We start from the raw sequence: 22,724 nt of genomic DNA, 5'->3' as shown, positions 1-22,724 counted from the left end.
GAGAAGAATGACCCTCTGTTAACTGCAGAAATCATTCAATTTCTTTTCTCTCTTTTTAAAATGGGTGGAACTAAGTAAAAAGAAATTATTTTATTTCCCATCACAAGCCACTAAAGGTGGCAAGTTCCTTGTGAGTTATTTGATGTTCAGTTGCTTATTAATATTACTTGGATTAGCATAGTAATATCTCTTAAAGAAATATCTCTTTGGTTTGTGTCCAGCCCCCAGCCAGACACACCAGTGCTTTTAAAAGAGAATCTGTCTCTGTCACTCTCCTCTCTCCCCTGCACAGACCCCAGATCTACACTACTTCCCCTTTTAATCCTAGCACAGCCACATACAAGAGCAGAGAATATCTTAGAGAACCTGTTTCCTTTTTGAGAAGAGTTTTACAATTTAGAAAGTGAACAGACTGTTTAAAAGAAAAAAGAAATGGAAAGTAGGTTCAATGAGAAAGTCAGCATGAAGTGGAAGATAGCTGGGTGAGAGTTTCACTGTTATGGTCCATGGTTTACAGGAAGCATCTACAGCCCTCCTCATTCTCTCTCTTTTGCAAGTTCCTGTTCCTGGTAGTGACTGAAACAATAATGATAGCCAGTAATGTGTAGCAGCTGGCTATCCCAGTCCTCTCTTTTCAGAGGATGAAAGAGAGACAATCTTTCCCATGGAAGTCACACTTCCAGTGGTTTTTGGATTAGTAGGTGCTGATGATGGTTTCTAGTCTATCTTGCCAGCTTCCTCCTCATCTACATTTCAACTTTTTCACTAAATGGGAAGCTACACAACTAAACCATCATCCCCTAGACTAGTTAGAAAGTCTATCATGGCCAATGAAATTCCACATAGGAAAAGTCTCGTTGTTGGGCCAGGGAATCGGGGGGCATTGCGATTACTAGCTACCAGTGTCAGCTTTGCCCTTTGTACAGGAAGAATTTTTAGGACAAAACACAGTTCCCTATCGGATACCTACCACATTATTATTACTCTTCTGCAAATCTTACTTTTGTCACAATTGGGCTCTCTGCCCATACAATTAATACACTTCAGTACCTGAAATCAAGTACATCCCACAGGCTTTTGTTAGGTAACTCTTCACTGCCTTCCCCACCCCCACCCCAATCCCCATCCCTTCCACCTCACCACCACAGTCAAAATCTCAAGGATTATTAGATTATATATCCAGATAGAAAGGATTTGAGAGACTATCAAGTGTAACACCCTATTTTACAGATGAAAAAAACAAATCTCAAAGTGACTAGCACAAAATCACACAAATTAGATGTAAACTCAAGTCCTCAAACTCAATGTATTATTAAGGCAATAAATGCAATATCTATGATGTTTTGATTATGCCTTTATAGTTCTGTATTGCAGGATATAAGACTCTCCATATGGAAGGCAGAGTAATTAAAACATTTATTCAAACACCAGAGGATCAAATCCCAAAACCAATGACACTAATTCGCTGTAGCAACAATTGTATCCCAAAACCAGTAAGTCCACTTCATCATAACAGCAAAGAACTTAAAGCACACTATCACAGCAGGGACTCAAGTCATCCTGTAACCTTCCCCTGCTCGGGCCTCCCCATAAACACTCACAAATCCTGACTGTCTGCCTGCCTTCTCTCTCCACTCAGTTTTCTGGTCTCCACAGCTCCCTGGTTTCCACTCTCTGCTCTGCACTCTCTCTGCAGGTCTTTTGACTCAGAGTTCTTACTCCTTTTTGGGCTGAATTCTGAATTCTGGCTTCTCTTCCAACTCCTGCATTCTCAGTACTCAACAGCTGCCTTCTGGGTATATATACTCTTGTTAGGACCCAAGGGCTTCACACCTCTTGTGACCTAATTAGCAAAAGGGTATGGACCTGGGGCCTCAGACCTGGTTAGCAAAAGGGTGTGCACCTGGGGCTTTGTACCTAGTAAATAAAGGGTAGAGGCCTATCTACAATCAAACCTCTCCTAATCAAGCTTCCCTTAACTGGTTCCACCTGAGAAGCTTCCCTTAACTAGCTCTACCTGAGGCCTATTGAATGGGTGGGGAAGAACTTTAATCACACTAACACCACACTCCATTGCCAGGGTTCTTCCCACTGTACCATGAATGGGAAAGAATAGTCTCACCAATATCCTCCACTCCCACTCTCATTGTCCAGGCCCTCACAAATTCACAATGTTCCTTCACCATCCATGCTATGTCTTGGGAAGGGTTTTCTAGGTATCCTGGCAGCAGTTTTCTCTCCTCCACAACTCCTAGGCTGAATTCTAGACACATTAGATGAATAGAGGGGCAGCCTGCTCTTATGCCACAGGCATAATCAGCTTCATCCAAAATCACTACCCAAATCTCTATGTAAACAGCTCCCTGCCATGTAGCGTCTTTCTGGTGTGCTTCCCTAGCCTGGCTCACCAGTGTGGCCAGGCAATCCTGCCATGGTCTCATAAAGTAGTCTAGTTCTTTAGGTTTTTATTTGCACCAGTGATCTATATTTCTGCTTTCTACCAAGTATATTAACCTGAATCAGTACTAATGGGGCTTGGTACTTTGAGATGACAAGTCAGTCCCCTTATTGGCCACTAAGCAAGAAGAGACTCAGTAGATGCTGAAGACAGCAATCCCAACTTTAGTGGCCTCTTCCTTTCTGGCTTTGGATTTTGTCAGGTCTGTTTAAAGGCTGGGGAGAGCAACAGTTTGCCTGTGCCCCAGCCTGGCTGCCATGTGACTGTGAGCAATGTCCTACCTAGGTGATCTTGAGCCTAGATTTTGAGCTGCGTTTTTTTGTGTTTGTTCATTCCTAATCTTAGATGAATAAAAATCTACACCCAAGATGGATTTGTCTATGGTTGGGAAACAATTTTGTAAGTTAGAAAGGTCTGGAGGTCCTGGGTCCTTTTCATTGGAGTTGACTGGGGGCACAAAGGGAAAAATCTCCACCAAGTAGTCCACCATTTGGAAATGACCGCCAACAAGAAGATAGGACCATTTTGCCAAAAATCCTGGACTAGCAAATGTTTGGGCAGTACAAAGTGAAATATTGCAATAATTATTCAACTATTATTCATACTACCTTATGTTCCAAAGAGGTTTAAATATCAGTTTCCAAAGATGTTGTAACAGTAGTTGTAACTCAAGTTATTAAATCTTGTTTAAGTTCTGTCAATGCAACCTATAAATCTTTTGTATCTTTTCAGCATTTATTTTGTGCTTAGGAAATAAATACCCATTCCATACTTAATTTACATTGACTACAATTCTTACTCTCTTTTTTAAGAAAACATGAAGCAAAACCTAATAATTAAGGAATTTGTCACGGGGTTGTTGGGGTGGGTGTTTAATGAGTCAAAGAGTTGAAAAGGAGGAGCTTAACACCTATCATTAAAGGCCATTTTCCCTCAAAGCTGACCCTAGTTGATTTCTCATAGGTCTAGAGCAGATGTGCCCCTTGGGAAAAGGGAGTAGTCATAGTGCCCCAGTCCCTCGGGTCCAGCTGGGTTCTTAATATTGGACCAGCTTATGATAAATCTTCACATCCTTAAGATGCTTATATCCACACAGAATGACCATGACCTTGATCATCTTTATTTTGAAATCTCTTCTTTTTTTGCATAACCCTGTCAAAAATGTGACATGGAAAACATAGAGCTGAACTTGGACACAGAAAACATGGATTCAAATACTACCTCCTGACCCTGGACAAGTCACTTAATCCCAACCTCTTCTACTCCTAGTTTCCTCATTTGTAAAATGGAACTAATATTACCTGCAATGTGTGTTTCACAGTATAGTTATAAGGCTCAAGTGAAATAATGTTCATAAAACTCTTTGCAGGCTTTAAAGTATCACATAAATATTAGCTATTAGCAATAGGAAACATGGGCCAATATTCAGAAGACTGCCAACAAACATACCTTTATTGAAAGTGTGGTTGGATTATATTCTTTAAATTCATTTGGAGAGAAGTTTAATTTAGGATTTCTCAGGATTTCTGGTTTTAAAAGATATCCACAGCCTCCATTATCCAGAAACTTCCCATTCTGCAGATCCATAGGTAATCCAGGGGTTTGGAAATTTAAGGCCACTGTGAAAAAAATAATTGTTATGTTTTGAGGAAATGGAGGCTGCATTTAAGAAATATCAAGTTAATTAATCCATTTAAAATTAATCATGCTACATTTTTAAAAGAATGTGTGACATTGGAATAGTATTCTTATTTTAGTTGCATATTCTCCTTTTGTCAGTTATCCATAGGTTGTCATCAATTTTTGTGCACCTGAATTGGAAGGATTAATTGCTAAGATAAATAATGACACAAATCACAGAGAATTTTATTCTTTTAAATCATATTCGGTACATATTGCAGAGGAGAAATAGATAAGAAAGGAAAAGCCTAAGAAATAGCAGAGAAAAATAATTATTAGGATTCATTGATTAATTTCTTCTGATATTCCTCAGCTCCTTAATAGATAAAGGTAGCATCAGAATAATGAACTTTAGAGAAGAAAAAGATTGCCTTTAATTGATAAACTGGGGAACCAAGAGAGCTTGACAAGAAAGGCAGATGATTTCTAATTTCAGTGTAACAGTCATTCAGACAATGCTCATGTTGGCTGCCTTGCAAATAGGACTAAATTGTTAAAAATCCTGGTGGTTGTGGTTTTTCTCAGCCTGGAAAGTGAAACAGTTATTGCTTTCTGGGAACTAGAAGACAGGTTCAAGTCCTATCTCTCACATATACCTACTGAGTGACCTTGAACAAGTCAGTCTCTTCCTATCTACTGGATCCTCCTTGTTACTTTCAAACATGTCCAAGTCTCCTTCATCCTTAAAAAAAAAAACACCTTCACTTTGTCCAATCATCCTTGATCACTATTATATGCTATCAGTCTTCCCCTTTTCAACTAAACTCCAGAAAATGCTATCTCTACTAAGTGTCTTCACTGCCTCTCTTCTCATTTTCTTTTAAACCCTAAACAATTTGACTCTGGCTTTTAATCTCACCATTCAACTAAAACTGCTCTCTCCAAAGTTATTTTGGCCAAAAATAGGTCCTGGCCCAAGCTTCACTTGGTCATTGTTTGGGTTTTAATGGCTCAGAGTGAGTGTAAATAACAGTTGTTTCTGTTCTGGCCAGAAACCCTAAGGGTCTTCCAATTTTTTTGAGTATGCAGGCCATCTTTTCCCTCATTTCTTACCTAGCCTTAAATCACTGAATGGGTGTTGCCTCATACAAACTGAGACCTGGGAAAGACCTTAGCTTAAAAAGACTGAAGTCTCCCACTATAGCTGGGATTGTTTCCAATTGTCCTGATCTATGTCTTGTCACTGGACTCACTTGACCCTGGAGGAGAGAATGAGATTGATGACTTTGCACAGCTCTGACTCACTTAAATGCAATTCACTTGTAAGTCAAGACATCACCTTCCTAATACCATTGGTCCTCTTTGAATGAAGGACAAACAACTCACTAATCATGGGTTTCCACAAAGGCTTTGTCCTATGTCTTTTATTTTAAATGCACTTTCTCACTTGGTGATCTTATCAGCTCCCATGGGTAATCATCATCTCTATGCAGATGATTCCCAGATATGTTTGTGTGTGTGTGTGTGTGTGTGTGTGTGTGTGTGTGTGTGTGTGTGTATAAATTCTCCAGTTCTAATTTCTCTCCTTAGCTATAGTACCACATCACCAATAGCCTTTTGGACATTTTGAACTAGGTGTCCTATAGGCATTTGAAATTCAGCATGTCTACAACAGTTCCTAAAGAGTAAACAAACAGCAAATTCACACCTAGCTACTTAAGAATTCTTGCATCCCTATTTTAATTTAAGAACTGCTTCACTTTTTGGAGCATATGATTTTTTAAAAAAATATTCCTACTTAGACTCAGTCAACATAAATAGTATATTACCAATTCTAAGAGAAGTAATGAAGGGAATCAACATCTACTTCAGTAAAAATCAATAGTATATAGTAAATTACCAAAAGATCATTAAAATAAAATATTCTTCATTGTATATTTTGTAAATAAAGATACAACTGCTCAACATACCCATCTGACATCCTACATTCCAAAATTCTTGAGGAATGTAATTAGAAGAGTCCGTTCTGGTCGCTTTTGGATAAATTCTTGTAATGAAGTTGTTGGTATGTGAGATAAATTCACGAGCTAAAAACAAGTATTATTGGAACATCGTGAAGTATTTCTATATTTGAAATAAGTGAAACAAGAAGTTCCTGATTTTCTTGTTTGCAAGAAGCCATATTATTAATTCTTTTAGTGTAAATGTTTTAATATTTTAATACTTTTAGCATGTGATATTAGTAAAAGTACGTACATTGAAAATAATTAGACCTTACATTTGTTTCATACAGTATAGTTTTAAAAGAGTTCCTTGTGAAGGAGACAGAACATTGTTATCCCCATTTTATAGATAAGAAAATAAAGAATTAGAGAGATTAAATATTTAAGCTCTTTTCACGGTCTTGTCCTTAGAAATACTATAGTCAAAGGATCTTAGAACTAGACCTGGAGGGACTATTAGAAGTCATCTTTTTAACCCCTTGTTTTTCAGATGATGAAATTGAGGCCCAGAGGGGTTAAATTTGCCCATGGTCACACAGGTAGTGTCCAAAGTATTAGGAAAACCTTTAGCACGATAGAAGCATAGAACATAAAAACACAAATAATCAACATTTCTAACACTAACAAAACTAACAAAAAAAACAGAAGATAAGAATACTTGGAGAAATAAAAATTAAACAACCATAACCATATGTAGTAGATACTTGGGTCTTCACCCATCATGGGACAAATACAGAAATAAAGAAATAATCAAACATCTGAAAAGATATCTATGTAATAGATATTGTTAGCCTTGAAATCAGGAAACATGGTTCAAAGCCCAGCCCCAAGCACACATCAGTTTGTGTGATGGTTAGTGAGTCACTTAAACACTCATTTTCCTCACCTATAAAACATACTTATACTACCTGCCTTGCAGAGTTCTTATGAAGAAAGAACTGTATAAACTTTAAAGCTCAGTATAAATTTAAATTGTTACTATAGCTATTTTTGTTCTAAGCATGGGTTATATTACCCAAATTAATTTACAGATATAATGCAATACCAACTAAAGTAATAACTGACTACTTTATAAAGGATAGAAACTAGACCCGGGACTTTCTTAGTATAAGCAACTTCTATGTCAGGAAACTCATTCTACAAATTCAGGTTAGTCCATTTGCTACAACTTACAGTCTTAAAGAGTTGACTAGAGCAATGACAGGTTAAGTGACTTGCTCAGAGTCACATAAACCGTGTATGTCAGAGATGGGGCTTGAACCCACCTTTTTCTGGCTTCAAGGCTAAGTCTTTATCCACTACACTAGTGGTGTCAAACTCTGGCAGAACCAGGGGCAACTAACCTAAAGATATCTGTGGACCATATAATGACTTAGAATATCACATATTAACATTATTTTTTTATGTTTTATTGTATTTTTATTTTATTTTGTTAAATATTTTCCCAACTGCAACTTAATCTGATTTGGATGGTATAAGGGCAAGCAAAGTAGGACTTTTTGCTGTCTATTCTTTCGGAGTGCTTCTCAGCACTAAGGCAATCAAGTGCCTTTGATTGAGTCTTGCCTTTGTTTAATCAAGAGTCTTTGATTGAATCAAGAGTCATTGATTGGAAGCAGAATATATACTCTGAAGTGAGGTTTTGCTTTGGGGGCTTGTTCATTGGAAGAGTGTTCATGTGATGTAGCCAGATGAGACTCTGGGTAGCTATTAAGGAGCCCCCTGGCTTTGAAAACCCAGATGTTGGTGCTTCTCTCTCTGGTAACTGTGTATGTATTGCTATGGTCAGACAGTTAGAAGCCTTTCTGTTGATTTGTGTTATTTTCTCTGTTTATAATTTCTGCTTGCAATTTCTGTTTGTATTTTCTCTGAAGTTCAGGGTGCTGATTTTTTCCCCTGAACTAAGTATATGTATATATATGTAAATATATATACATGTATGTATATATATGTAAATATATATACATATATATACATACACATATACATGTATATATAGTGTGTGTGTGTATGTGTGTGTGTATTTAATTAAAGTAAGATTGTTAACCCCTTAAAGTTGCTTTCTTTTAGAAAAGCAGATCAAAGAACCTATGCTAGCAGCCCTCCTGTGGGCTGGTGTTATTGGTCTTACACCCCTACAGCAGCTGCTCATAACATTGTTGTTACAGATGGTATTGGGGAGTGTTGGGCCCTCCCTCTCTTCCACTCCTGCTACCTTCACCCTGTGGCCCTCAGGCCTGGGATACTTCTACACTACTCCATATTGCCTCTCTCTATAAACATAAAATTTATGTAGAAGAATGGCTAAGTAAATGAGCTTCAAAGGGAATGGATACAAAATGGAAAAATAATGCTCAAGAAAAAAGCAGAGATGTCAAAATTAAAATTAAAGACATATAATAGACCAGAGTTTGACACAGCCAGCCAGTACATGGCACAGTGGATCGAGTACTAAATTCCAAAGTCAGAAAGACCTAAATTTAAATCCTGCCTCAAACACATTAGCTGTGTGACTCTGGGTGAGTCACTTAATCTTTCTTAGCCTCAGTTTCCTCACCTATAAAACGTAGTAATAATAGCACCTACCTCACAGAGTTGTGAGGAATCAAATGACAAAATATATGTAAATTGCTATGTTATTATTAGTTATTATTATCACCAAACTTTGTGAAAAGAAATTGTTCAATAAAAACTATATGGTATTAATTAATACAAAAATTAATACCAAATTTATCAATGATAATAAAAACATAATCCTACAACTATTGCAGTTTTAGAGAGAAGGAAGATGTTTATATATTCAACAAAATACAGGAAATATAAGAGAAAGTAAATGGATTAAATTGTATAAAAATAGCTTTTATGTGACAAAAAAATATGGAATATAAAGGAAAACCTTATAAGAATAAAATTTTTCTCTAAACACTTTGATGAAAATTTGACATCTGAAAGAAAGCTATATTCAAGAGACAAAAGATAAGAGTATAAAAAAGTGATTCTCCAAAAAAGAAACAAATTATCAGTAACCAAATAAAATTATTCAAACTCTCTAAGAACCCAAAATGCCAATTCAAATAATTTTAAGACATATTACACAATTAAATTAACAAAGATATTTTTCAATAATTCCACTCAATTTCATCAAGTATTTATTAAGCAACTACTACATATAATATATGTTGTTTTTTCAGTCATTTCAGTCATATCCGACTCTTTACGATCCCATTTGGGGTTTTACAAAGATACTGGAGAGGTTTTCCATTTCCTTCTCCAGCTCATTTTATAGATAAGGAACTGAGGCAAATAAGATTAAGTGACTTGCCCAAGGTCACAGAGCTGAGGCCAGTTTTGAATTCAGGAAGATAAGTCTTCTTGACTCCAGGCCTAGCACTCTATCCACCATGCCACCTACCTGCCCATGTATTTTCATATATACATATATAGATGTGTGTATGTATATGTACTAATGTATATGTATATATACATACATATATACACACACATATATAAAAATATACGATTATATGATAAGTATAAAGGCAAAAACAAAATAAAATTTAAGTGCAAAGAGCTTAAAGTCTACTGGAAGCAATACAACTATATCCTGGCTATCCATTATAGAGAGCATTGCTGGAGGTGATGCTCAATATACCAGAAGCAGACATAACTAACGAATTTATCTCTTACTTAAATGTATTAGTAAGGCAAGATTCATTACTTTGAGGATGACCATGAACATGCCTGTATGGTTCAGAATTGCAAAGTATGAAAAACTCTCCAGGTAGATGGCAGAGGAAGTATAACCTTTATTTAGACTCCAGAGGATAAAATCACAAGACCGATAACCCCAATTCGAAAAAGCAGCAATTATATTCCAAAACCAGTAAGCCCACCTCAACGTAGCAACAAGGAAATTATAACACAGCATTATAGCAAGGAACCAAGTCATCCTGTAACCTTCCCCCCTCCTAGGGTCTCCCTATAAACAGTCACTCATAAATCCTAACTCTCTGCTCAGCACTGCCTTCTGCAACTCTGCTGAAGCTGGTCTCTCAATGTCTGCTCTTCAGCACTCTCTTCACATCTGCTGCCTCAGTGTCTTCTACTCAGTTCTGCTGCTCTCACTTCTGTCCTTCTTCAATTCTGGTTCTCTCACACGCTGGGCTCTCCTTATATACAGTCCTAGCTGGTGTCTGATTGGCTAGAACTCAGGTCTCTGCTTGGCTGAATTCATGATTGACTGGAACTCAGCACACATACCATTGGCTCTGGTCTTAGCAATTCCCCTTAGGGCCCTGAGGGCTTCATGCCCAAATCAGCTTAGTACCTAGTGAGTAGAGGCTTTAGGCCAACTTATAAACAAAGATATAATCAAGCTTTTCCACCTAGCCCCACCTGAGGCCTATTGAATGGGTGGAGAAGATCTCTGATCACATTAATACTACACTAAAGTTAGTGGGATCCATGCAATTTGAACTTAGCATTGGCTGAGGATTCCAGGAAAAAAGGAAAATAGAGAATCCATATTGGCCAAGCCATGTGGAGGAGGAAGGGAATTATTTTAAATAATTCTGCTTCCTTATTATAAGCTAATAGCAGAAGAAGCCAACATTCCAACTGTTCCTTGATTATTTGCTAAGAGGTATTCCCATTGATAGGAATAAAAAGTTGTTTTCCACCTATATTGATTAGCATGATTTAATGACAAAGGCTCAGGTTGAGACCAAAAAAAGGTGTTTGTCCCTAAAAAGATAAGAGACATTTCTCTCTTTCAATGGAAGGTGAGGTAAGGGAGGTGAGGGGGCAGCTCCTGAATTGCCATAGACAAGAGGAAGCATATAAATCATTATTATTTCTTAGACTTTATAAGAGAAACGCTTAAAGTACACATGAGACAACAAGAGAAAGACAACTTTCAGGGAAAACTGATAACTGAGCTGATGACTAGCAATGGATGTCATAGCTGGCCAATTACCTAGAAGACTTTTATCACCAAACCCAATTCTCCATCAAAACTGGAGAAGGAAATGGCAAACCACTCCAGTGTCTTTGCTAAGAAAACCCCAAACTGGGTTGTGAAGAGTCAGACACAACTGAAATGACTTAACAACAACAAAAAAAAATTGAGGAGGAGATAATCTGAGGAAGGGGGAAAGCAAATAGGCCAGTTTGGCTAGAATATGGAATGTGTGAAGGTAAAGACTAGGAAATAGGTCTTGAAAGGTAGGCTTAAGCCAGACTGTGCAAAGCTTTAAGAACCAAATAGAAAAACTGGTATTTTTTCTATATAAAATAATTAGCTATTGAAGATTCTTGAACAAGGAAATTTCATATCATGACCTAAGCTTTAGGTAAATTATTTTAGCAGCCAATTGGAGGGTAGACTGGAGAGAGAAGAGGCTGTAAGGAGACTAATTAGAAGATTTTTGCAATAATCCAGGTGAAGAATAATGAGGAGCTGACCTAGTTGGTATTTGTGAATACATGTCCAGTGCTGAGCCTCCTATAGGGGACAATACTCTGACACCCACCTCCTGGGGGTCTATTCTTTCTCCTACATGGCAATTTTTCAAACATTTATGACAAGGGGTGGGCTGGTGAATGTTTAACAACTGGCTTTCAAAAAGTTTAACCTGCATTATAAATATTTCTCTATCATTTTATTACATCTAGATAATTAACAAAATATAAATCAACCCAATTTTGTGTTTGTGAGTTTCTGAGGTATAAATATTCACATGTAAAATTTAACAATAGGCTTTGTAGAGCCAGAATAAGCTAGCCCTAGCACATCCCTGCTTGTGATCCTGTCTTCCCTAGGTCTCTTCTTCTCTTGATTAAAAATCTTCAGTTGTTTAGCAGATCCTCATATAACATAAACTCAATGACCTTCACCATCTTAGTTACCTCCTTTGGATACTAGTGTACTAGAGGCCTCTGTCTGGACCTTTTAACATCATGTGGGTACTAATGAAACACTTGTGTTGTTCAACTGTCTCTCTCATTATGTGTTATGTAGTACTCTTTTTTTGGGTTTTTTTTTTGGTTTTTTTTGGCAGGGCAATTGGGGTTAAGTGACTTGCCCAAGGTCACACAGCTAGTACATGTGTCAAGTGTCTGAGGCTGGATTTGAACTCAAGTCTTCCTGACTCCAGGGCTGGTGCTCTACTCACTGTGCCACCTAGCTGCCCCCATGCGTAGTACTTTTCTGATCACAAATAAGACCACATTGTTTCCCTGATTAATTTTTTTCAGCCACTTCATGCACACAGGTCCTCATTGGTGATATCATCATAATTTACTTACCTGTATCTATCCATGACCTTTTGAGTTATTCTTAATTTTTAAACTTTGGAGATTGTGGTGGTAAGTTAAGGAGTAGTCTAGTGTTTAGTAATTGCTTTCTGATCCACTTCAGAAATATACGTGATGCACTAAACAAAAAGCCCTATGTGAATGTTAACTTATTTATTGTACCCATAGCATTCTTTAGAGTCTAAAGACTGACTTGAGAAAGTTAATAAGAAATTCAGTCTATGAAAAAGCCTAGTAGCACATTTGTTTTATTAATCTTGCATATACTGAGCTGCGAAGTCCCAGTCTAAGGAACTGATGGTCATCTATGTGGAAGTGTAAACGCATGCTTTCAGGTAAAATTTTTCAGACACTATCTAAAGTCATGAGCATAGGCTACATAAATTTGTCATAAATAAAGTCAGACATAGAATGATTCAATCTCTCTCACCTTCCTTCTTTCCTTCATCCCATCAACTAATAACTGTACTGAAAATCCAGTAGATTTTGGAGCAGAGATAAGAGATAAAACTTTTGTGTCCCTCCAACAACTACCTCTGTATTTTGGGAAGCAAAGACAATTGGCAAAACATCACCAACATATGCTAGAGATGGAATCTTTCTCATCTATAGGGGAAAGCTTGGAAGCCATCTTGGATGCTGCCATCTCTAGGAGCCATCTGGGCTGCTGCCACACCATGTGGCTGATTTGACATCTCAGGCACCAGTCCAGATGGCTAGAAATTCAATTGAAGCCCTGAAGACCTTCACCCCACCTCAATTTCCAGCTGTTCCAAGGTCCCATATAGCTACAAAAATATCCCTCAATAAGTTCATTAAGCTACATAAGTTTTTTACATGGATTGTCTTTACTTTAGTCGGTCTGATGCTTTACCACAAAATCATTTATAAAAGGATTCACTTCTAAGTGACAATGAAATGTATGCAAATGACTTTGATCAATTCTCCTTCTAATTTATCCCCAAGCCAGAACTGAACTCAGATACAGAACATCACTGGGGAAATTTTTGCTCTTTTTATCTTGTTTTTCCATCACAGAGAAGTTGGGAACCATTGAATTTAGGAAGCCTAACTTCCTAAATCCTATCAAATCCACCCTTCTCCATATATTCATTTCTGAGTGCAATTTTTGTCCATGTGCAATACTTGTCTAAGACATATGAATTGGTGGTCTTACTCAATGGAGTCCTTATCCAAAATTACATGTCATAATTTGTGCAATATGCATCTTTATCGAGTCTCTTGAGTGGTCATGGAAAAAATTTAAGAGGCCCCAGAGTATACTGGACTACATTAATTTTAGCATTCTTGTTATAAATGAAATAAAACAAAATAAGAACCAGTGGGAAATTTCATTTAGTGAAATGATAGCTCACACATTTTCCCTTGGACAAGTATAAGAGATGGTGGAGCTAACTCCACACTGCCCTCAAATGACATCATTTTATGGGATGCTTATTCATCTTGCTTTGGATTGTTTATGATGAGCAACAGGAAAAACCATGAAAACAATTGCAGCTTATTTGTTCTTTTCTTTTATGAAGGATGAAGTAGAGAATTCCATAAAGGACTGACAATGTCCTTAAAAGCAAGTCAACAAAACGCTTACTACAAAGGGAAAGGAAGAAAGAAAAATTCTATTTTAGATCTCATTTTCACTAAAAAAAAAAAACTGGTTGCTATGGTAAAAATTATAGAAACCTTTTACATTTCATTTATGGAAAATTTATTAATTTCCTACTATATGCCAGACAATATGTTAAGCACTGGAAATAAAGGGGCAAAAATGAAACAATCTGAGTGCCTCAAGGCACTTCTATGTTATTGGAGGGTAAACAACATGGTGGCAATGTGGTACAGTACAAAGGAGGCATCAGAAAACCTGGGTTTGAATGCCACTTCTGCCATTTATTACCTTTGTGACCCGAGCAAATTTCTTCAATCCTTTGGGCCTCGTTCTCCTTATCTGCAAAATGAGGAGGTTGGACTAACTGACCTCTAAAGTCCTTTCTAGAGCTAAATCTTTTAGCCTATACAGAGGTATACAAAAACAAAGAAACTCTTTTTAGTTAAAGAGTGCTTACTGAAGAGATCCGAAAGGGTCTTACATAGGAGGTAGCACTTGAACGGATCATCAAAGAGGACTAGGGAGGGACCAAGAGAAAATGGAGAGAAGGAGGCATAGTTCAAAAATGAGGAACAACCTTTACCAAGGCACTGAGGTGGGAGATCGAATGACATGTATGGGTAATAGCAAGTAGTTCAATTTGGCTGAAACATAGAGTGTATGATGGGAAGTAATGTAAGATAACTCTGGAAGGAAAAGTTAGAGAAAGATGATAAATGTCTTTATATACTAAAGGGGTCTGTATCTTCTCCCAGAGTCAATAAGAAGCCACTAAAACTTCTTGAGCAGGGAAGTGGCATGGTCAGACTTGTGCTTTGGGAACATTGATTTGGCAATGTGTGTAAAGAATGAAGAGAGAGGAGAAAGACTTGTATCAGGGAAACCATTAGGAGCCTACTAAAATAGGCCAAGTGAGAGGTGATAACTGCCTGAATTAGGATCTGGGTCATGCAAGTAGAAAAAAGGGAACATACATGAGTGATGTCATAGAGGTAGAATCAACCGGTCTTGGGAAATAATCAAGGTGACACTCAGAGAGGGGGACATGACCATTGCATCTTAAGAGTCTTGGACAGAGACAGAGGAGAGGTGGAAACAGTCTCATATAAAACCAACATTTTGGGAGAAAAGATTTCAAAGCGTTCATGGAAAGAAGATGATCCTTTGGACTCAAATTTAGCAGGATAGCAATCTCTCAAAAATGAAATTCTAGAGACATAAATAGAAACAATTTCAGTGAGGAGAAAAAGGGAGACTTTTCTGATGAGACTAATATGGAGGCACACAAACTTCATTCACCAACCAACTTAGATGTTTAAAAAGATTTTTATGGAAGATGGAAGCAAGAGCAAGTGTCATAGGATGAATATAAAAACGCAGCAGACTATTATGAGAATAGTGGCAGGAGTGCAAAAACAATAACTTCCCTAGTAAGGAAAACTAAAGATAACCAAAAGGAGATTTCTGTAGTAATACTGAGTAAATACATAGGACAATTACTTAAGGCGAATGGGATTATGATAATAATTGATGGTAGCAAGAAGGCAGAATTCATCAACTCAAGAAGAAAATTATCTTTGGCCTGGAAAGAACAGAACAAAAATTACTAATATAGTTGATACTTAAGTAGGGAGATAGTAAGAAAACACTTATAAGACAACTAGGCCAAATGAATTAACATGTTAGGTAATGAAACAACTGCCAGGTAAAGCTTGTCTGTAGATCTTTGAGAGATGATTGAGAATAGTATACATACTGCAAGGTTAGGGAAGGAAAAATATCCCTATTTTCAAAAATAAGAAGAAAATGTAACCTGTAAACTAAAGAATGGTGACCTATTCCCAAAAATATTCTAGAATGGATAATTAAAAAGATGGTTGGTAAATATTTCGAAAATGAAACAACAGTTAAAAAGAATCAGCACATCCTCACCCTAGGTATCCCTTGACACTCATTCATCTCAGGCTCCATTAGATTTTAAGCAACTTGAGGGCAGGGATTGTCTCTTTTTTTATATATCCCTAGTGTTTAGCAAGGTCTTGGCACATAGTAGGAACTTATTAAATGTTAATCAAATTGAATTGAATACAGAAATAAACCATATTTAGTCACATTATAAACTTTCCTTGGCATATATTTCATGTCAGCTTTTATTTTTCCTTGGTAAAGTGAAGTATGTTTTTTTCCAAAGTATTTCCGTAAATTTTTAATTTGCTTATTGCTCTGAGAATATCTAGTAATCTAGTCTCTGACAAGAAAATAATCTATCTATAACTGCTTTAGGGTGATGAGTCCTGTGTTTTATTAACATTGTATGGGATTTTGCTTAGATACAAGGATTATCATTCATTTTAATCATACCAAAAGTCTATGTTAAGAAGGGTATTATACAGATATTAATTGTTCTAAATTAGTTGTTTCCTATTATGATTTGACTTTGCTCGATGCTAGTCATTTTCATTACATAACCTCAGTTTTCTCCTTGATAGCCTTATGTTTGGTGTGAGTTGCCCAGAGAAGACAAAGGTATTTGTAAACATTATCCTCATTCTGTGATTTGATTTCATTTCTGAATTCAAGCTTAAAGCCTTCAGATTCATTTCTTCCTTGACATGTATTAAGAATTTTACATATATTGAGCACCAATCATATGTTAGCTCAGTCTGGCCCCCTCAGCTTTTAGATACCATGAACCACCTCGTAAATCATGCTAACAATAGGTACAGCCAGTGAGTAGCTGCAGCTGCATGCACTATTATGAAACATTTAAACTAATAGTTATGGATATTATGTGCACATGCTGCTTTCCATTTTTGTAGAGAAAACTAAGTTTCAGAAGCCTCCTGGGAAGTAGCCATTCTATAATTCATTATATTAATGGCATGTAAAATTTCTATCTCATGGTTAATACATCTTGTGTTTTTATTCAGGCAGACCTCATTTAACAATGTAGATAACATCACAATTTCACATCTTTCTTCTTTGGGGGTCCTTATGTTGAATTGTTTATTTTGTTCTCTACACTGCAGTGGATGGAGCAGGAAGACCCAAATTCAAATACAGCCTCAGACACTTTCTAGCTTAGGGACTCTGGGCAAGTCACTTAGCCACTGTCTGCCTCGGTTTCTTCAACTGCAAAATAAGGATAATAATGGCACCTGGCTCCAAGGGTTGTGAGGATTACATGAGATAATATTTGTAAAGCACTTGGCACATAATAGGCACCTAATAAATGCTTGTTCTCTTCCCTTCCTTTCCTTTGTGTTACCTTTTGACTTTCGTTAATTGTTAATTAAGAGTATCAAGAATTTCTAACATATTTTTATTTTCCAGATTCCATTTCACATGTTTCTTTTTCAGCAACTTTAATTAGACATTATGGTGTTCATGTTTTTACTACATGTATTGACTAGATATTTATGTCATCTTCCAATGATTTTTTGCAGGTCTTCAGTGGTTTTTCTCAATACATTTTTACAATGGCAGGTATTTTACACTTGTCCTAAGTAGTATTACTGAGTAGTTCCACCTTTATTCCTATGGCCCTCACCATGGCAATGACTATTTATATATGTATGTGTGTGTCTCTGTCTATATATATATATACATGTGTATCCATGTACATACACATACACACCCACAAACACATACTTGTATGGGGCCCTGAAATCTTTTTACACCCTCAAATAGTGAGAGAAATGTATTTGTTTATGCTAGCTTTCACAGATACTACCCTTTGTGAATTATTCTGTTTGGGTTTCTAAAGCCCTTTATAACCTGACCCTTTCCACTTTTCTAGTTCTTCTATGCCTTACACTCCTCCACCCCTCTTTCCATGTACTCCATGATACAGTGACAGTCGCCGCCTTACTGCTCCTCATACATGACGCTCCATTTCTCAACTCCAAGTGTTTTCACTGATTGTACCCCATTCCTGAAGTGCTTTTGGGGCTCTCTCAATTTCCCTGCCTTCATTCAAGTCTCAGCAAACATTCCACCTTCCAAAAGAAAATTTTCTCAGTCCTCCTTAATCTTAAAGCCTTCCCTCTGAGACTATGCCCAATTTATCCTGTATATATCTTGTACATAGTTGCTTATATATTGTCTGTCCCATTAGACTTGAAAGCAGGGACTATTTTATACCTTTCTTTGTTTCCCTGGAACTTAGTACAGTACCTGGCATATAACAGGCCCTTAATCAATACTAACTGACTATTAGTAGGGTTTGTGCCATCAAACCCAAAACGGACTTTTAAAAATTCCACTCTAAGTATGCCCATCTCCTTTTCAAAATCGTTTGAGGCATCAACTTTATTTTTGCCATCTATTTCATTATTAGGTAGCAATCCTGAAGTTTGTGTTCAATGTAGATTTACAACGCCTTCAGGTCCTTCGGACTTTTCCTCTTCAGATTTAAGTAACTCTTTAACTTTCAGGTTTTTTTTTATTTCATCTAATCTGTGTTTAAGAATTGCTACTTCTTATCATTGTCTTAAATTTGTCAGAGTATATTGTTGCATAACTTAAAGGCTATCATTGGGGGGAAGCAATATAAAAATCGTTTCAATAACCAGTAAGCTCTGTTTCCAATTGTGTCATGATATAGTACTTGCACATTATGAAAACATTCATTTTTTTCAGTCTATTTCCTGTTGTTTTGATTCACTTACTTTAGTGGACAGCACCATCCACACCTAAGCATTTCCAGTAAATGGGTTATTAGTATTTCTGACCCACTGCAAAGTATCCTTGCATCCTTGCCTTCTTGGGGTATCAAGGCACAAAGAAGCAGTAATATTCCATGCCAAGTAGATCATCAATATAGTTCCAAATAGGATCAGGCTGTAGCCATATGCCACCATATTTTTTAAGTTCATAGAAGTAGTTATGTCACACTGGTCAGTGTGCTAGCATTGTCACAGAGCTTAATTGGCCAGAATTTAGGGATTCTTGTCAGGACTTCAAAGCTCAAAGCAGTCCCAGGGCACACAGAGCTCCTGTTGTACATTGTCTTGGTACGCATGCACTTACTTTGCCATTTTTCCCTTGCCCCCTCATAATATTATCATGGATTGGGCTTTGAGGAGGTTATTGCTTTTATCATTATTAATGTTGTTTGTGCATTCAAATCTGTGTCTTTTGCTGATGATTACTAAAGTTCGAATCATTATTTTAAAAATTCTAAATTAGTATACAACTAGGTTAGGCAGTATAATAATTACTATTATTAAAGGCATGATAATAATGGAAAATATATAATTTATTTTCCTTGAAAAATCACCCAAGAATCTAGGGAGCTAGTTAATAAACAAAATTGAAGTTTATCATTCCAAAACTAGTGAGTATTATTTTGAATTTTTATTAAGTATATTTAAATTTTAATCCGATAAAATAAACTTCAAAAGAATCAAATGAAATTTAATGATTTTTAAAGTAGCAACCTAGCCTTGCCCATATTTACTCTGCATCTTCTTACAATTTCCCTCATCTTTCACAAATTTCACACAAAAACTCCTTCACACACAACCCATGGCAATCAACATAAAGAGTATAGCCAAATGAAAAAGACTGAATATTTTGTGCAATGGTGCCAGGTGCCAAGCTATATGAACAAGTAATCTCACTGTCACATCTCAATATGGAGAATCAGTCTATTTATGCTATTTTTGATAAAGAGAGTACATTGTCAAATAATCAGGCAGCAAGGATTTCCATGAACCATTGATCCGCTCAGAAGCATTAGCTTTTGAAGTGAGAGCTATACATATTCTAAAAACCAAAAAAAAGTCTCAAGGAGGAGGAAAAGATGGACTCAGACATATGCTGTTCTTTATTCCTCTTCTACTTGAAAATTTTTCTGAAACTTATTCAATCACTGAAATTCAGGGAATGAGAATTATTTTTCCTCTGATTGGAGGAAAAAAATCATTTCATAAAAATCAAACTAGTGAAGACACATAGTGCACTGTCTCTATCTCTTTCTCTATAGCTCTGTTTTCTATATCTTTGCCTCTATCTCTCTTTTCTCTGCCTGTCTCTCTGTCTTTCTCTGTCTCTGTACCTCTTTTCTTTCTCTGTTTCTGTCTTTCTGTGTCTCTGTATCTCTCTTTGTCTCTCTCTATCTCTGTCAATCCCTGTTTATCACTCTCTGTTTCTGTAACTCTGTAGCTTTGTCTCTCTTTTCTCTATCTCTGTCTCTACTACTCTGTACCTCTGTCTCTCTCTTTCTAGCTCTCTTTCACTCACTCTCTTCTTCCCCAACCCTCAAAAAAGAGTATATCAAGTAACAACTTCTTCATTTACCTTAGGGAAAAGGTCATATTTCAGAAGGTCAAGGAATCAACAAGAGAAAATTCTGTTATGGTTCTGATAATCATTAATGTGGAGGAACCAGCTTCTAGAGTGGAAATAAAGGAAGCCTTGGGAAGAAGTGAGCACTGCTTCCTATAGGTTCTGATGAAAGAGAGGAAAACTAAAGATAGTCTTATATGTACCCTATATTTTAGATAAGCAGACTCCAAAGGTTCAGAGAAAAAGTTAGGAAGGATTCCACTGACTAAAATTCTACTGGATGACATCCAAGGATGGATAGGAAACTTCTAAGAATGAAATTCTAAAGACACATCCAATGCGGACTGTGTATTAAAAAGATTACATTAACAGTGGTGTCAAGAACGACTTGTAGAAAGGAGAAACTGGATGGAGGCAGCAAAATTATAGTTAGGATATCATGTCTTGAATTGGGTTGGGTAAAGTGGTGCTGGTAGGAGAAAGCAGATGTTAAAGATATAGCAAAAGGAAATTCTATAGGATTTGATAAGTGATTAGATGTAAGGACTGAGTGCACAGCCAAACAAAAGACTAAAGTTTCAACCCTGGAGTGTGAAAAAATGGTGGTGTCCAAAAGAAATGGGAAATTAAGGAAAGCGGCAGGTTTTGGAGGAAAGATAATGTACATTGTACATTGTATCTGGAGTTTTGGTGAAACATCCAGGTGTAGATGTTTAATAAGCTGCTAGAAAAGTAGAGTTGGCGCTTAAGGGGAAGGTTAGGAATGGTTATATAGATCTTAAAGTGGATATTTAGTTCTGGACATCATTGTTGTTGTTGAGTTGTTTCAGTCACATCCAACTCTTCGTAAGCTTGTTTGGGGTTTTCTTGGCAAAAACATAGTGGGTTGCCATTTCCTTCTCTAGCTCATTTCACAAATGAGGAAACTGAGGCAAACAGGGTTAAGTGAGTAGCAAGTAAGTGTCTGAGGCAAGAGTTGAACTCATGAGAATGAATCTTCCTGATTTCAGGCCCAGTGATCTATCCACTTCACCACCTAGCTGCCCCTGAAGGAGTCATAGGGGTAGCATTTGAAGCCTTTGGAATTTATTAGACTCAGGAAAGAGATTACATAAAAAGAAGAGAAGGACAGAGCTTTGAAGGTAAGCTTTCCCACATTCAGTGGGAAAGAGGAAGGTAAGAAATCAGAAAAGGAGATAAAGAAGGAAAAGACAGAAATATAGAAGTATAACTGGAAGAGAACATCAGATTCCAAAGGAGAAGAGAGTACCCAGGAAAACAGGATGTTCAGCAATGCCAAATGTGGCAGATATGGCAAAGATGGTCAAGCCTATGGATTTGACAATTAGGAGGTCACTGGTGACCTTTGGAAAGAACAGATTTAGTAGAATAATGCAAACAGAAATCAGAAGGATATCCCTAAGTCTGGGTAGAGAACTTATTCTCTAACTCTTTATTCATAAATCAGAAGGAGAAAAAATGTCTCTCCTTCACCATCATTATATAAAGAAATTCCAGCTCGGCCACTTATTTCTTTAATCATGAAGCATGACAAGCAGCTTGAGTACCTATCTTCCTACTCTTATCATTTTCTAAGAAGGTGGGAAAGCCCTTAAGAAAAACTGTCTGCCAGCATCTTCTAAGACTGCCATTTTTAAATGAATTCGCAAATTGCTCAAACCAGACCTAAGTATAAGGAGGACTGGAGTGGAATAAATAAAGGGTACAGAATGGAAGGGGGGGTATCTTCCTTCTTCAGGATAGTGTCACTGTAGTAAAAAATAGGCGACATGGTATAAAGAAAGGAACCCTGGTCCACAATGTATAAAATAAGACAACTTATTAGACCTCTTCTTTCAATTTCCACATTTTAAAGGGAAAAAAACTGAGTTAATAATCTCTAAGCTACCTTGCAACTCGTTGCATAATGGCAAGAGCACTGGACCTGAAGTCATAAAAATCTGAGTTCAAATCTGGCCTCAGACACTTACTATTTAGGTGAGCCTGGGCAAGTCACTTAATATGTATTTGCCTCAGTTTCTTCAACTCTAAAATGAAGATAATAATGGCACCTACCTCCCAGGGTGTCATGAGGATCAAATGTGATACTCGTAATGCACGTAGCACAGTGTCTAGCACATAGGAAGTGCTATAAATGTTAATTACTGGTAGTATAGTAATAAGGTAATACAATATAGTATAGTTTGATTATAGGAATAAAATGAAATGAAAAATGAAAGGAAAGCTTAAACCACTAGATAACTAAGCATTATCATTAAAATACCATATTTATTTGCTTTAATATTATTAATTTTTAAAATATAGAGCAAATATTTACATTTATAAGTCTTGTCAAATAAAACTCTTTGGGCTTAGCTCAAAGTACATGCTTTTTTAAAAAAAAATTACT

General features: G+C 36.7%; 1 protein-coding gene across 1 annotated transcript in view; it reads right to left on the bottom strand.

The window, feature by feature from the left end:
• Positions 1-22,724, bottom strand: part of PLCZ1 (phospholipase C zeta 1) — a 97,131-nt gene that overhangs the window by 24,648 nt on the left and 49,759 nt on the right. Inside the window, exons 8-9 of the mRNA XM_036760662.1 lie at positions 6,049-6,165; positions 3,908-4,077 (exon numbers count right to left, since the gene is read on the bottom strand). Of these exons, the coding sequence (XP_036616557.1) occupies positions 3,908-4,077; positions 6,049-6,165 (287 nt within the window). The remainder of the gene's footprint in view (positions 1-3,907; positions 4,078-6,048; positions 6,166-22,724) is intronic.

This window comes from Trichosurus vulpecula, chromosome 5 (assembly GCF_011100635.1).
Source record: "Trichosurus vulpecula isolate mTriVul1 chromosome 5, mTriVul1.pri, whole genome shotgun sequence".
NCBI classification, from domain to species: Eukaryota; Metazoa; Chordata; class Mammalia; order Diprotodontia; family Phalangeridae; genus Trichosurus; species Trichosurus vulpecula.
The sequence above is the reverse complement of the archived record's forward strand: the minus strand, read 5'-3'. Positions and strand labels throughout refer to the sequence as shown.